The 16,821-nt window shown below is 37.3% G+C and overlaps 1 protein-coding gene across 3 annotated transcripts in view; it reads right to left on the reverse strand.

Annotated features, from left to right (window-relative positions):
- Positions 1-16,821, reverse strand: part of LOC126482291 (protein FAM50 homolog) — a 94,155-nt gene that overhangs the window by 39,756 nt on the left and 37,578 nt on the right. For all 3 annotated transcript variants that reach the window (XR_007587622.1, XM_050106291.1, XM_050106290.1), the window contains exons 4-5: positions 12,991-13,191; positions 4,417-4,519 (exon numbers count right to left, since the gene is read on the reverse strand). Coding sequence is in view for 2 of the 3 variants with exons in the window: in XM_050106291.1 (XP_049962248.1) it covers positions 4,417-4,519; positions 12,991-13,191 (304 nt within the window). In the remaining variant the exon portion in view is untranslated. The remainder of the gene's footprint in view (positions 1-4,416; positions 4,520-12,990; positions 13,192-16,821) is intronic.

Here is a 16,821-nt window from a genome sequence, read left to right on the forward strand (position 1 = left end):
TACACCAATTAAACATCAAGGAAAACATTCAGTACGAATACGGACCATTACTTCTTCACAAGAACTTTACCAGCAACCCTTCAGTAATAAAAGTTTTGAAGTTTGTTGTGAGCAGAGAGCTAATGTAGTCTTTATAAAATTAGAGCTCTCAGCCAGTGATACAATGTCATAACAGATTCATAACTTATTAAAAGATAATGAAGTAGTACAATAAAGGATAGAATTATGAAATCCTCTTCATATCGGGCAAGGAAAGAGGTAGTTGTTAGCCACAGCTTATCAGGAAACACCATCCTGATATTTGCCTGGAATATTTTGGTAAAATCATGGAAAACCAAAATTAGGACGGCTGTATTATGTAAGCAATCCTTTTTGGATTAGATTAAGTGCACTGTTCCCCCAATCATGGCATGAAAAACATCTTTGACATGGAGTATGGCAGAAAAGAAATGAACAGTGCTGCCTACTTTTCAGTTCATTTTAGTGAGTTACAAAAATCAATTACACAGGCCTGAATCAAACAATGGAAAATCCAGGATGGAATGTAACAATATGGTGAAAAGGAAAGTTGCTACCCACCATATAGCAGAGGTGCTGAGTCGCAGATAGGCACAACATAAAGGCTTCACAAATATAGCTATCGGCCAGTACGACCTTCGTCAAAATTAGACGGACAAACACATACATACTCATGCAAACCCAACTCATACACACATGACTGCAGTCTTGGGCAACTGTGGTCTCAGTTGCCTGAGACTGCAGTCGTGTGTGAGTTGCGTTTGCGTGAGTGTGTATGTGTGTGTTTGTTGTCTAATTTTGACAAAGACCTTACAGGCCGAAAGCTATATTTGTGATAGTCTTTTTGTTGTGGCTGTCTGTGACTCAGAATCTCCATAATACGGTCAGTAGCAACTTTTCTTTTCACAGTATTGTTACATAGGCCTGAAGTATTCCTGCAGGAAAAAAGAAAGTATTTGTCTGGAGAAAAGCTATCAGCCTTGGTTTAAAACCTTTGGTTTGTTACTAATAGCCTTCAACTCCTTGTGGAAGCCTAGTGATATTGTGTGCTGCACATTTCATTAAACATTAGTTAAGGATTTGCCTACTATGCAAATACTGTTCCTTGGTTTTAAGATCACCAGAAGAACCACATTGTATGTCTAACATAACCCCTGCAAGGGAGTACATATAATTTGATGTCAGTTTTTGTTGTTGTCGTCTTCAGCCCAAAGACTGGTTTGATGCAGTTCTCAATGCTAGTCCATTGTGTGAAAGCCCCTTTATCTCTGCATAAGTACCACAACCTATATCCACATGAACTTGCTTACAATTACTGCATTCAGGCCTTGGTCTCCTACAATTTTTACCCCTTACACTTCCTTCTATGACCAAATTTACAACTCCTTGATGCCTCAGAATGTGTCCCATCAACCAATCCCTTCTTTTGGTCAAGATATGCCATAAATTTCTTTTTTCCCCAATTCAGTTTACTACCTCTTCATTTTTTATTTGATCTATCCCATCTAATCTTCAGCTTTCTTCTACAGCACTGCATTTCAAGGGCTCCTATTATCCCCTTACCAGAACTGCTTATTGTTCATATTTCACTTCCATACAAGGCTACAATCCACACAAATATCTCCAGAAAAAAATTTCTAACACTTACACTGATATTAGATGTTAACAAATTCCTCTTTTAAAGAAATGTTTTTCTTGATATTGTCAGTCTGAATTTGATACCCTCTTTACTTCGGTTATCATTAATTATTTTGCTGTCCAAATAACAAAACTCATCTACTACTTGTAGTACCTTGTTTTCTAAACTAAATCCCTAAGTTTTTGTCTGATTTAATTCAACTACATTCCATTATCCTTGTATTACTTTTATTGATGTCTATCTAATAATTTCTTTTCAATATGCTATCCATCCTGTTAAGGTGCTATTCCAAGTCCTTTGCTGTCACTGACATAATCACTCTGTCATCCGCAGTGTACATATTGAACAACACTAGGGATAGTCTACAACCCTGTCTCATTCCCTTCAGCATGTACAGCACCCTCTGAAACTCTCAAAAAACCTCTGACTCCTTCAACTTATGAAGGTCTTATCTGCAAAAAACACTATTTTCTTGATTTTTAATGATTTCTGTATTCAGTATTCCAATTGGAAAGATAGTATTACATATATACGCAGCTAACTCAAGGTCCCTTCTGCTACATTATTTACTTCTCATATTCTGCTTCATTAAATCTTTATTCCAGTCTCTTTCTATCCAGTCTCATTTTGATTGTTTAACTGTATTAACTCTTTTACATTACTTATATTTTATGCTCTCCACATTATTATTATTGTTGTTGTTGTTGTTGATTGCTAAGTACTGTTAGTGACTGAAATACAATTTTTCTCTTTGCATACACTGTCAATTTTGCAATCAGAATCTCTGACAGATCTGTTCATATTAATATTTCTTACGGAATTGATGGCATTTCCAGCAAGGTACTTAAAGCTTGTTCCCCACAGATAAGTAGGATTCTCAGCCATGTATGTAATAGCTCTTTGGAGCAGGGTGTTTTCCCCGATAGACTGAATATGCCATTGTAAAACAATTGCATAAAAAGGGGGATACGTCGGATGTCAACAACTAATACCCAATCTCTCTTCTGACAGCTCTATCAAAAAGTTTTGAGAAAGTAATGTATTCAAGAGTAGCCTCCCATATTTGTAAAAATAAAGTACTAACAAAATGTCATTTTGGTTTTCAGAAAGGCTTTTCAACAGAAAATGCTATATACGCTTTCACTGATCAAATATTAAATGCTCTGAATAACCGGACATCACCCATTGGTATTTTTTGTGATCTCTCAAAGGCCTTTGATTGTGCAAATCATGGAATTCTTTTAGATAAGCTACATCATTATGGTTTGAGGGGGGCAGTGCACAAATGGTTTAATTCATACTTAACTGGACGAATGCAGAAAGTTGAAATAAGTGGTTCATGTAATGTTAAAACAACAGCTGATTCCTCAAGGGGGGGGGGGGGGGGGGGCTAACCAAGTACGGGGTCCCACAGGGTTCAGTGTTAGGTCCTTTACTGTTCTTGATATACATTAATGACTTACCATTCCACATTGATGAAGATGCAAAGTTAGTTCTTTTTGCTGATGATACAAGTATAGTAATAACATCCAAAAACCAAGAACTAAGTGATGTAATTGTAAATGATGTTTTTCACAAAATTATTAAGTAGTTCTCAGCAAACGGACTCTATTTAAATTTGGATAAAAAACAGTACATGCAGTTCCGTACAGTAAATGGCAGTAATAGATATAGACTTTGAACAGAAGTCTGTAGCTAAGGTAGAATTTTCAAAAATTTTAGGTGTGTCCATTGATGAGAGGTTAAACTGGAAGCAACACATTGATGGTCTGCTGAAACGTCTGAGTTCAGCTAAGTATGCTATTAGGGTTATCGCAAATTTTGGTGATAAGAATCTCAGTAAATTAGCTTACTATGCCTACTTTCATTCACTGCTTTCGTATGGCATCATATTCTGGGGTAATTCATTGTTGAATAGAAAAGTATTCATTGCTCAAAAACATGTAATCAGAATAATTTCTGGAGCCCACCCACAGTCATCCTGCAGACATCAATTTAAGGATCTAGGGATCCTCACAGTAACCTCACAGTATATATATATTCACTTATGAAATTTGTTGTTAATAATCCAACCCTGTTCAAAAGTAATAGCAGTGTGCATAGCTATAACACCAGGAGAAAGGATGATCTTCACTATGCAGGGTTAAATCTGACTTTGGCACAGAAAGGGGTAAATTATGCAGCCACAAAAGTCTTTGGTCACCTACCAAACAGCATCAAAAGCCTGACAGATAGCCAACCAACATTTAAAAATATATTAAAAGAATTTCTAGATGACAGCTCCTTCTACTCATTGGCTGAATTTTTAGATATAAATTCAGGGAAAAAGAACCAACTTAAACATTAGTGTCAAGCAATATTTTGTGTAATGTAATATCTTGTACAGACATCTTTTATTAACCTGACTCGTTCCACATCATTACGAAGTGTCGTATTCATGATCTATGGAACAAGTATTAATCTAATCTAATCTAATCTAATCTAATCTAAGGGAATGTCATTATGTGTGAGATTCACTTAGCTTCAATAATGTGTTTCAACATTTTTGTCGGTAATTTGAATGTATCAGTTGAACAGTTGCAGGTATTGTTATGAACTTGGGCAATACCAAATCTTTTAATCAGACTTAAGATAAGAACTATAGCAAACTGTAATAATATAATTCACCACATTTAATAGTTTTATCTCACATTGTTCACTAAATCAATGTTCTTCATACATTTCTTATACACTGCAGCAACTGTAACAAAATGTCAAACCTTTTTTCATCCGTACTGTTCTCCTATGACCTGAGCCATCCCAGTAACTGAATGTTATTTCTATTTCTTCCTCCTTCAGAGATGATTGTTTGGCTGCCCATTCCTGGGAGTTAAAGAAAACATATTAGTACTTATCACAATTATACAGAATTGTTTGGTTTCAACAACATGAGGTTAAAGATACTTTCTCATTAAAAATTAATTACATAATCATAAAGCAGCTGCCGAGAACATTTTTAGAATATATTTCTTTCCAAATTAAACCCAAAATCACAAGGTCCTAGGTTTGAGATACATTTCTGCTATGCAACAAGTGATGAAGACTGAAAGTATGAAATACAATTTTCTTATGAAAACAGTTGTACAATATGAATAGAAAACGAGGTAAAGAAAGTCAGTCATAAGCTGAAGTACAAATGTAGCCAAGGACATAACTGGCAAAAAACAACTGCATTACCTAATTGTAAGGGAGACAGTCTGGAACCAGAAATTTCACTGGAAAGGAATTCCACATACAAATATCAATTCATTTCATAAATCATAATTCTGACAAACAGAATGAAATTCAACGGAATCCAGTAAAAATATGATGATACGAGGCAGCAAAAGATAAAAAGAGAATGCTTTGAATATAAAAGCTAAGGAGGGGGTGGGGGATGTTTCCTTAACACACCATCATAATCGGAGTAGCCTCTAATTATCCAACAGTGAATTGCTATGATTACAGTTTTGTAGGTGGTGGGCACAACAAGACATACAGACAAACAATACTCATTGTTTTCTCTGAAAACTATTTGAAATGGATAGTTTGAAATTCCACTCATCACAGAGAAATATTAGATCTAATGGCAACAAATAGATTTGACCTCTTTGAGGATGCTCATACTGAAACAATTATCACTGATCACGATGTAGCCACAGCCAAATGACTGGCAAAGTACAAATGACAAATAAAACTAGTAGAAAGATGTACATGTTAATTAAATCAAACAATGGAAAATCCATGATGGAATAATGAAAAAATTATGAAAAGAATAGATTGGTAACCACTACTTAGAGGAGATGTTAAAAAACTGTTAAACATATGAGTTTTTGGCCAAATGACCTTCTAAAGCAAACAAAACACACACACACACACACGTGTGTGTGTGCATCCACGTTCGACTACTCTCTCTAGCCACCGAGACCTCAGTGGCCAGATACAGTGGTCATGTGTGAGTTGTGCTTGTGTGAATGTGTGTGTTGTCTACTTTAGAATGAGGCCTTTTGGCCAAAACCTCACACGTTTAGCAGTTTTTTTGTTGCACCTGCCTGCGACTCAACATCTGCTCTATATATATTTAGTAACTACATAAAGAGACACCAGTATTACATTTCAAAGAGGAACTATACAAATTTTGCTCTGGACAGGCACATGAACAGGAACTACAGCTCCAGTTTAGACAAACAGTTGACCACGCATTTGACAAATACATGCCTACTATAATAGATTCCTCTCCAAAACCATGGATCTTGCTCAGGTGGGGTGGCATATTTTTTCAATGATACAGATAACAGCACCATATGTTCAACCACAAATGAGATATATCTATGGAGAGGCTAGACTAACCAATGGTTCCTCATGAGGGGCAGCTGCCTTTTCAGTAGTTGCAGGGACAACAGTCCGGATGATTGACTGATCTGGTCTTGTAAGAAGAGCCTATGTGGCCTTACTGCACTGGAACCTGCTAAAAGCAAGGGCAAGCTACAGCTGTTATACATCTCCATAGGGGCCTGCAGCTTGAATATATGGCTTAATGATGTTGGCTTCCTCTTCAATAAAATATTCCAGAGGTAAAATAATCCCCCATTCAGATCTACAGATGGGGCTAACCAGGAATATGTCATCATTAGGAAAAACAAAACTGGCATTCTAAAGATTGGGAGGGGAGGGAGGTGTAATGTTTGATCCCTTAATCAAATAGGTAGGTCAGAGAATTTAAGAGAAGTAGAAGATAAGCTGAAACTAGATACTGTGAGAATTAGTTAAGTGTGGTAACAGGAAGAACAGGACTTCTGATCATGTCAGTACAGGATTCCACCATTAAATCAAATAGGGATAATGCAGGAGTAGGTTGAATAATGAATTACAAAATAGGAATGCACGTAAACTACTGTGAACAGCATAGCGAACACATTATTGTAGCCAAGACAGATATGAAGTCAACAACCACCACATCAATACAAGTTCATATACCAACTAGTCCCACAGATGATGAAAAAACTGAAAGAATGTGTGATTAGATAAATGAAATTATTGAAATAATTAGGGGGGAGGAAAATTTAATTATGGTGAGGAGGTGGAATTTGATCGTAGAACCTGCCTGGTAGTATTTTGCACAGAGGATAATATAATCATTGCTAACATATGGTTTAAGTAGTATGAAAGAAGGCTGTATATGTGGGTGACAATTGGGGACACTAGAAGATATCACATAGATTGCATAATGGTAAGGCTGTGAATTGGAGACCAAATTTTAAACTGTTAGACATTTCCAGTAACAGATATGGCCTCTGACCGTAATCCATTGGTTGCCAAACTAAAGTTGAAGAAATAACAAAAACGTAGGAAATTAAGGAAGACAGAATCTGGATAAATTAAAGAAACCAGAGGTTACTGAGAATTTCAGAGGGAGCATTTCACCATTTTGGGCTACAGCAAGGGAAAGGAATACAGCAGAAGATGAATGGGTAGCTTTGAGAGATGAAATGTGGAATGTAACAGATGACTAAGTTAAAAAGACAAGTCCTATTCAAAATTTCTGATGATATTGAATTTAATTTGTGAAAAAAGAAAATATAAAAATTCAGAAAATTAAGCATGCGAAATGAAATACAGAAAACTACAGCATGAGATTAACAGAAAGTGCAAAACGGCTCTGCAGGAATGTCTAGAGGGCAAATGTGTGGCTGTAGAGACATGTATAACTGGGTGCAAGATAAATGTAGCCTACAGTAAAATCAAAGAGATATTTGGAGAAAAAGACAAGCAGCTATATGAATATTAGGAGGTAGGTCAGTATCAGACAAAGAATGGAAAGCTGAAAGGTGGATTGAATATACAGAGGGTCTACATGATGGAGATCAACTAGAGGACAATGTTAGAGAAGAAGAAGTAGATGAAGATACTGCAAGGAGAATATGACTTAGAACTGAAAGACATAAGTGAAACATGGTTTCTGGTGTAGATGACAATCCCTCAGAACTACTAAGGTCCTCTGAGCAGCAATGACAAAATAATTTCACTTGACGCGCAAGACTTACGAGATAGGCAAAATACCCTCATACTTCAGGAAGACTATAGTAATTCCAGATCCAAAGAAGATAGGTGTGAATACTACTGAAACATCAGTTTAATAAGCCATGGTGACAAAATACTGACAAGGATTAATTACAGAAGAATGTAATAGGTGATAGAAGCTAACATAGGGGACATCAGTTTTGGTTCCAGAGAAATATCGCAACAAATGAAGCAGTATTGACCCTATAATTTGTCTTAAAAGATAAGTTGTAGAAAGCCAAACCAATGTTTCTAGCATTTGTAGATTCAGAGAAAGCTTTTGGCAATGCTGACTGGACTATACTTCTTGCAAAATTTTGAAAGTAGCAAGGATGAAGTACAGGGAGTGAACAGTTATCAAAGCGATATTTGGAGAAAAAGACAAGCAGCTATATGAATATCAAGAGGTAATTCAGTATCAGACAAAGAAGGGAAAGCTGAAAGGTGGATTGAATACACAGAGGGTCTACATGATGGAGATCAACTAGAGGACAATGTTAGAGAAGAAGAAGTAGATGAAGATACTGCAAGGAGAATATGACTTATAACTGAAAGACATAAGTGAAACATGGTTTCTGGTGTAGATGACAATCCCTCAGAACTACTAAAGTCCTCTGAGCAGCAATGAAAAAATAATTTCACTTGACGCGCAAGACTTACGAGATAGGCAAAATACCCTCATACTTCAGGAAGACTATAGTAATTCCAGATGCAAAGAAGATAGGTGTGAATACTACTGAAACATCAGTTTAATAAGCCATGGTGACAAAATAATGACAAGGATTAATTACAGAAGAATGTAATAGGTGATAGAAGCTTACATAGGGGACATCAGTTTTGGTTCCAGAGAAATATAGCAACAGATGAAGCAGTATTGACCCTATAATTTGTCTTAGAAGATAAGTTGTAGAAAGCCAAACCAATGTTTCTAGCATTTGTAGATTCAGAGAAAGCTTTTGGCAATGCTGACTGGACTATACTTCTTGAAAAATTTTGAAAGTAGCAAGGATGAAGTACAGGGAGTGAACAGTTATTTACAATTTGTACAGAAACCAGACTGCAGTTATAAAAGTAGAACAGCAAGAAAGTAAAGCTGTAGTGGAGAAGGGAGTGTGACAAGGTTGTAACCTCTCCCTGACGTTATTCAATCTGTTGATTGGGCAAGCAGCAAAGGAAAGCAAAGAGAAATTTAGAAAGGGAACTGAAGTTTACAGAGAGGAAATAAAAACTTTAAGGTTTGCTGATGACACTGTGATACTGTTACAGACAGAAAATGATTTGTGGGAGCAGTTGAACGGAATGCATAGTGTTTTGAAAAGATGTTTTGAGATGAACATCAACAAAAGTGATACAAGAGTAATGGAATGTAGTCAAATTAAATCAGTTGATACTGTGGGAATAAGAGTAGGAAATGAGATGCTAAAAGTAGTACATGAGTTTTGCTATTTGGGAAGCAAAATACCTGATGGTGGTTGAAGGAGAGAGGATACAAAATGAAAGAGTGACAATAGCAAGAAAAGCATTTCTGGAAATGAGGAATTTGTTAACATCTACTATAAATTTAAGTTTGAGGAAGTATTTTCTGAAGGTATTTGCCTGGAGTGTAGTCTTTTATGGAAATGAAATGTGAGCAACAAGTAGTTCAGACAAGAAAAGAGTAAAAGCTTCTGAAATGGGTGCTATAGAAGAATGCTGAAGATTAGATGGGAAGAGTGAGTAAAAAATTAAGAAGTACTGAATCAAATTGGGGAAAAAAGAAACTGATGGCACATCTTGACTAAAAGAAGGGATTGGTTGACATGACACATCCTGTGGCACCAAGGAATTGTAAATTGGTCATGGAAGGAAGTGTGGAGGATAAAAATTGTAGGAGGAGACCACGACCTGAAGGTGTAACAATTTCCATGCGCGGCAGCAAGCAGGTTTAAATAGATGAAGATTGTGATAGTTATTGTAGATGAAGAGGCTTTCACAGCACAGACTGTCGTGGAGAGCTGTATTAAATGTGCCTTAAGACTGAAGTCATCATTGTAGATGGTGATGATGATGATGATGATGATGATGATGATGACAACGTAAAAGATCAAGACAGAAGACAGCCACTACGGTATAGTTTCCGTAAATAAACTTATAAAGAAACACAACTTCTACATATTATGTGTAAAACAAAACAAAGAGCTCAACGTACAGAGATGATAAATGGAAAGAGTATGGATGTCAAAACAGCAATGTGTAAAGCCTTCAATGACTATGGTAGCAGAATGTTATCAAAAGACTTGTTACAACTCCACAAGAAAAGCCAGGAATATATTAAAAGTGTTAGTGTGCAGAACTCATGTATTATACAGGATCTGAAACTGAGGGTGACAAAACAGAAACAGAAATGAATTTTCAAATGTTTCTTTACAAAGGAAGATCAAGGAGTGCTGCCCCACTTTAATTCTGGTTCCACTACAAAGAGGAGTGATGTAGATATTAGTGTCAGTTACATTGAAAAACAGCTGAAATTACTATAACTGAACGAGGTCCCTTGGCATGATGAAATTACTATCAGACTCTATGCAGAATTTGTCCCTCTCTTAACAATAATATATCACAGGTACTTGAACAAAAAACTGAACCTACTACTTGGATGAAAGCATAGGTCACACACATCTACAAGAAGTGTAGCTAAAATGACACACCAAACTACTATCCAACATTGTTGGCATCCATCTATTGGAGAAGCTTAGTACATATGTTAAACATAATGAGGCACACTGAACAGAAAGGTTGCTTTGATTTCGGAAACAGGTTTCATGTGAAACTGATCTTGTATTCTTCTAACAGGGCATCCTGAAAGCTGTGGACCAAGGCCATCATGCACATGCAGCACTTCTTGTCTTCTGGAAAGTGTGACTCAGTAACATATCAACACTTATTAACAAAACTATGATCATACTGAATATCAGACATAATTTATAAATGGTTTGAAGACTTATTGTTAGGGAGGATGCAGCATTTTGCCTTGGATATTGAGTCGTTGACAGATCTAGAAGTAATACAGATTTCAGTTTAACACTATAAATATTAAGAAAGGATTAAATTTAATTCCAAGGTGTAAGAATGTCCCATGCACATCAGTGGAATGTGCCATCCAGGATGTACTACTACAAAATTAGCTTCTAGATTCTGCCTAATTATGTAACCACCCAAGTATTAACCAAGTGAGAACTGGACAGTAGCCATGAATAATTACTTTTAAGTAGAGTATATTAATGTATTGTAACACATTTTCAGGCATGAAATACTTAAAACCGACTAGGATTAAAAAACTAATTAGTCTGCATGAAGCACCTTTGAAAACAATAGCCATCACTCCTAGAGCGGAATAACAATGGACAGTAGCCAATTCCTTTCAAAACTAAACCTAAAGAGAATTATAAAACCACAGGACATTAAACTCTTTACCATTTCAATACTTTAAATCACATTGGTGACAACAACTACAGAAACATTGGATCAGTAGAGATTTATTTCTACTTGGGAAGAAACACTATTTCAAGCAACAAATGTAATATGAACACAGGATGATTAAATTTTCTTTTAGAGTTTGTGCTAATTACGCAAATTTGATGAGCAAGACATGAAGGTACGTTTACTATCATAGGCCTCAAATGACTGTAGCACAATTCTGGCCTTGTGACTCTGACAGTTATCCTCCTGGAAAATTCTATCACCATCAGGGAAGACATCAAGCATGAAAGGATGCAGGTGGTCCACATTAACGTTCACATAATCCACTGTTATCATGGTGCCTTTGATTACTATCACAGATTTCATGGAATCCCAGGTGAATGTCCGCCACAGCATAATACTGCCCCCATCAACTGTGTTTTTGGTGTGGAATATGTTTCAAGTGGCTGTTCATCTGGATGAATGCATATATAGACACAAACACTGACGTGGTGCAACAACAAACAAGATTCATCCTGCTAGATGACATGTTCACATATATCTGTGGTCAAGTCATTGGGTCAACATGGGAACACACAGGCACTGTCTGTCGCAAGGCACCATGTTCAACAGTATGCACTGAATGGTGCACTTTGGAATGCTTGTGCCTGAACTCTATTGTCAGATCTGCCACAGATCACCTGCTATCCTGCTTTACAGAGTGGGCAAGCCTCCGTCCGACATCCACATGGATTGACATATAACACCTTGCCACTTATTTGTGGTTTTGCCATACTTCTACCATTTTCCACAGATGCTCAAGAAAGTAGAACGGAAACAGCTGACCAGCTTCACTGATTCTGAGATACTCATTCCCAGGTGCCAGGCTGTAAGAATCTGCCCTTTGTCAGAGTTGCTTATGACAGTGGATTTCACCACTTGTGACCTGTATCATCAGTTGAACGATTCCTCATTCATATCTGCAATGTTTATACACTTTCCTTACAGCATCATGTGCCCACAACGCCATCAGTTGGCACGAAATATTGTAGTGGGCAATAGTTTTACTTCATCAGTCTATAGTTCATGTTCTGATCCCCTAAAAATGCCATTCCACAGAAAATACAGGCTTTAACACATATTCATCTGCTGTACAGGTATTATTTCAGTGATTTACATAACAAACATGTCATTCTCTTAAAACTGTTTGCTCTCTAGATCATGTCAACTGCCATTACAGTCATGATGCATGGGACATTAACACTATGCCCTAGGCCTTATATGTCTCACAAACCTGTAGATTTGCTGTCCATAACAAAATGTCAGCACTGGTATTTCATTACAACAGTTTACATCAGCAATTATACATTTCTTCTTCTTCTTTGGCACTACAGCTCTTGATGGTCATCGGACACCTCAAAAATTTGTCTCTGTGCATCTCTTCTCTGTTTTTTCCCCCCTTCCATACTTAGATTTCCATCTTGGTAAAATAATCAACACACTGTCCAGGCACCTGGCTCTTGCGTTGGCCTTTCCTTGTGGTAGGAAACAATCTGGCCTTCATTACTCGCTTAAGGATTTTGTCATCAGCCATCCTCTCGATAGGGCCTAACCAACATACTCTCAGACACTTTATGTACTTTACTTGTATAAACTATTGTATTTCATGGTTGTACTTTACTCTCTAATCTGTGTGTTTGCTGTCCACAACAAAATGCTGCATTTGCATTTCATTACAACAGTTCACACCAGCAATAGCACACTGGTGGCTCTAAAATTATTCTTTGTGCACAATGAGCATAGACACCATAGTAATATACCTGCCTGAGCTCTTCTCGTAATCGGTTCTCCTCGTCTTCTCTTTCACGGTCCGGCAAAAAACTTGTATCAACATCAGGATTTTTTCTGATTTTCTTTTTCACAGGAGGCTCAAACTTCTCTTCGGCTGAGTCACTGGTGTGGCCTAAATCATCATCATCATTTTCCTCTTCTTCCTCAAGACTGAAGGACAAGGACTGAATCTGAAACAAATACACACATTGCTATTATTACACAGTATCTCAGTCACTATAACGTTAGCTTCAAAGACTACAAAATGTAACCTAACTTTCAAGTAGAAGCACAAGTAACTTTCATTTATACTCCAAGCTTCACAAGCTATAGTTTTAATATTCCCCTATTATTGTTACATACTACCAGCACCTGTAACCTACTCATGAAAACAAGATCAAATTCATTATACCTCTACAGCCAATACCATAGAGCTCAAGTACATTTTAAAAGCGTAAGGATCAAATTAACCATTTTCTACTATACTTTTTTACTTTGCTAAGTTTTCCCCCTCTATCAAAATACTGGTACATAGCGAAATGATAAAAAACTTGACTTAGAATCTGGAGATATGCACCAAAAATCCCATTTCAGCCACTGTACATTACATTTCCTGTAGTTTTCTTCACTTCAAAGTATTATTTAAATATGAACATGGATGTCCAATGTCAAACACTTCGTCAACATTATTTAGAGCAGTGGTAGTCAACCTGGTCCTTACCAACACTAGTGGGCGTTCCAGATTTCACAGTGGGCGGCAGGGAGTTGGTAGTTTAACATATTTCCATTATGTTGTGACACACATGTGAGTTGTTGGATATGCAAACTCAAAAATGGCTCTGAGCACTATGGGACTTAACATCTATGGTCATCAGTCCCCTAGAACTTAGAACTACTTAAACCTAACTAACCTAAGGACACCACACACATCCATGCCCGAGGCAGGATTTGAACCTGTGACTGTAGCAGTCGCACGGTTCCGGACTGAACGCCTAGAACCGCTAGACCACCGCGGCTGGCATGCAAACTCAATATTGTGTTCTAGTCACAGAGCAAACAAATCTATGGCTTGGAGTAACACTTTATTTTGTTAAATATCATGCCTTCACATTCAACATATAACCAGAAAAACTGATTTACTTGCTAACACAAAAGCATATGCAATCAAGACTTTTGCTGACTAACCTAGTGAAAGTTTAAACCAGAAATGCCAAAAACACCAACAATATTAAAGTCACAGAAATCTGCACTGCAGCCAGGAGAAGGTGTTTTGCAGAACTCCTGGTGGGCAGTGCATGAACTATTGGTTGGTTGGTTGGTTGATTTGGGGGAAGGGACAGAACTGTGAGGTCATTGGCCCATCGGATTAGGGAAGGATGTGGAAGGAAGTTGGCCATGCCCTTTCAAAGAAACCATCCTAGCATTTGCCTGAAGTGATTTGGAGAAATCATGGAAAACCTAAATCAGGAAGGCTAGACGTGGGTTTGAACCATTGTCCTGTGTGTGAACCCTGTTGATGTCTGCCAAGCAATCAGTTGACTTTCTAATGTCTGCCATGGCTGTTACTCATCATAGCTAGACAGCCCATAGGGGAAAGCATAGTGTCATCCTCGACTGATAACCGGAGTGTCATTCACGAATCATGCCACCATAGTCCATATTAATTCAGGCAGGCTAGGAAAAAATTTTTACCTTCATAGCCTCGGATGTTACTGACTTTAGCATATGTTAAGATGAGGGACTAAGTAAGGAACACGTACTTTTTTGTTTTCTCCAAAAAAAATTCTGCTCTAAGATACAGCCGTCCAAAGATGACATTGCACATACCATTTTGAAGATGCGAATTTTGGATTTTTTTTTTTTTTTAATGCTGCATCTCTGGAACAATTCTAGATATTTTATTGTTTTTTTATTTGAAAGATAATTACTTTACGATTACAAAGAAATCCTCCATTCGCATTTATCTGTCAAAGTTCTTCTACTATAATGTTCTGAACTTATTTTATGGAATTTTTTTTTTTTTTTCAAAAATGCCAATCCATAAAATTTTGATTTTTTTCTGTTGATTAGTATCATATAGTTCTACATTCCCTGAAAAGGAGAGCTTTCACTTCTAGTTTGAACTGGTACATTACAGGCTCATAAAAATCAAAACCTAGCCTTATTTAGCATAATTTTAGTTTTGAAAATTGAGTAAGAGACTCATTTTTCAAGCATTTTAGGTGGTTCCAAAATGTGTGTGAATGGTCCACAGACTTAAAGGTTTCAATTTATACAACTTCTGTGCACTCTGTCTTGTACTGAAATTAGCCCATCAATGAACTAAAAATGTGTTCCACTGCTTCAGTATCTTCCTTTGATATAGAGTGATGCCTTCCTGTTGAACTAATAGGAACTGGGGCACTTACAATCTTCAAAACATTGTGAACAGGAAGTGACCATTGATGGCATTGTTGCTGTCCTTCAGCTGGAAACCTATTTCCAGCAGCTGGTCCATGTGGTAGCATAAAGTTCACTACAGTTTTGTTTAACTCATACCTAGCGTCTATAATCTCTGCAATCCACCAGCCACAGTCATACACACATGCAACAAACATTCCCCTTCTCAGGTTGTAAATCTGAATATTATCCTGTTGTTTCTGAGGTGCTGGCCAAAGAAATGAAATTTCTTCTTTCTTGCTCTTTAAAGTAAATATAAGTTCGCCCTTCACTTTGAGTCCAAAAATGTGTCTTCTGAATTCCTTTCACAGGAGTAGTTTGTTTGGACCAGTCTTCTTTTTTCTGCTCACAGAATTCTTTGATTTCCTCTTTAGACAAAAGAATGAGGGTTGTGGATGTGTAAGATTCCATGACTGTCATAAAATCCTCAGCATTCTGAATCGCAGCTGTATTTGGTTTGGAAAGATTATGTTTTGTAGCATGGAGCTTCAGCAGGTCTCCTATGACCTACACCATCGCAAGGCCCCTTCCCCTGACCAGTAGCTCTGTATACCCAGTCAGTTGGCACAAGTGACTTACTCAATTCAAGCAGCTGCTAACCAGTTTTAAAATGACTGAGAACACCCTCAGAAATGATGATGATCTCCTCTGCCCCTGTTTGCAGTTTAAGAATTTTGCACATCGCTAGCAAACCACGTACTGTGTCATGTCCTTATAACTGCAACACTTGCTGTCTTGTTTTGAAAATATGTCACTCCTGTAAAAACTGAAACCTGGCCATTACTCCAATGATACCCTTGTACTTATTGTGGGAGAATTACAGACCAATTCTCAGCAAAATCACAGTGAAGCACTAAACATAGTTGTTCAGCCTGTACACACCCTTTCACTCCAGGAATGTGTTGTTGTTACAATTTCTGTAAATGTTGATGTGTTACTGCTTTCACTCACCATTTACAAAGTTCATCAATGAAACTTTCAAAGGCAACAGTTTTCTTAATTAGTTTATTTTCCTCCCATGTCGCATTTGCAATTTCTGCAGAGCTATCTGCTCCGTCTTCCAGGCCAAGTGTCTGTAAAGACAGTCATCCCTTTCCAGGGCAGCCTCCACATTCTTGAAACAAACAAGTCTCTCACTTTACATCACAGACTACTAATGACTTCACACGCTCAACCAAGGTGTCATATGTCACGTGCCTCAGTAAGTTCTTCAAAGTTACCACACAAAGTTCAAAATTCGCACAGTACACACATAAACAGACATCTATAGGTGGGTGTGCAACTACCCACTTAGGTCATAGTGCCTCAGTCTCGTGTAGTTCATGTTCCTCTGGAGTTGCTGAAAAAATGAGTATATCATCAAGATATACGAAGCAATACTG

This window comes from Schistocerca serialis, chromosome 5 (genome assembly GCF_023864345.2).
Source record: "Schistocerca serialis cubense isolate TAMUIC-IGC-003099 chromosome 5, iqSchSeri2.2, whole genome shotgun sequence".
NCBI lineage: Eukaryota > Metazoa > Arthropoda > Insecta > Orthoptera > Acrididae > Schistocerca > Schistocerca serialis.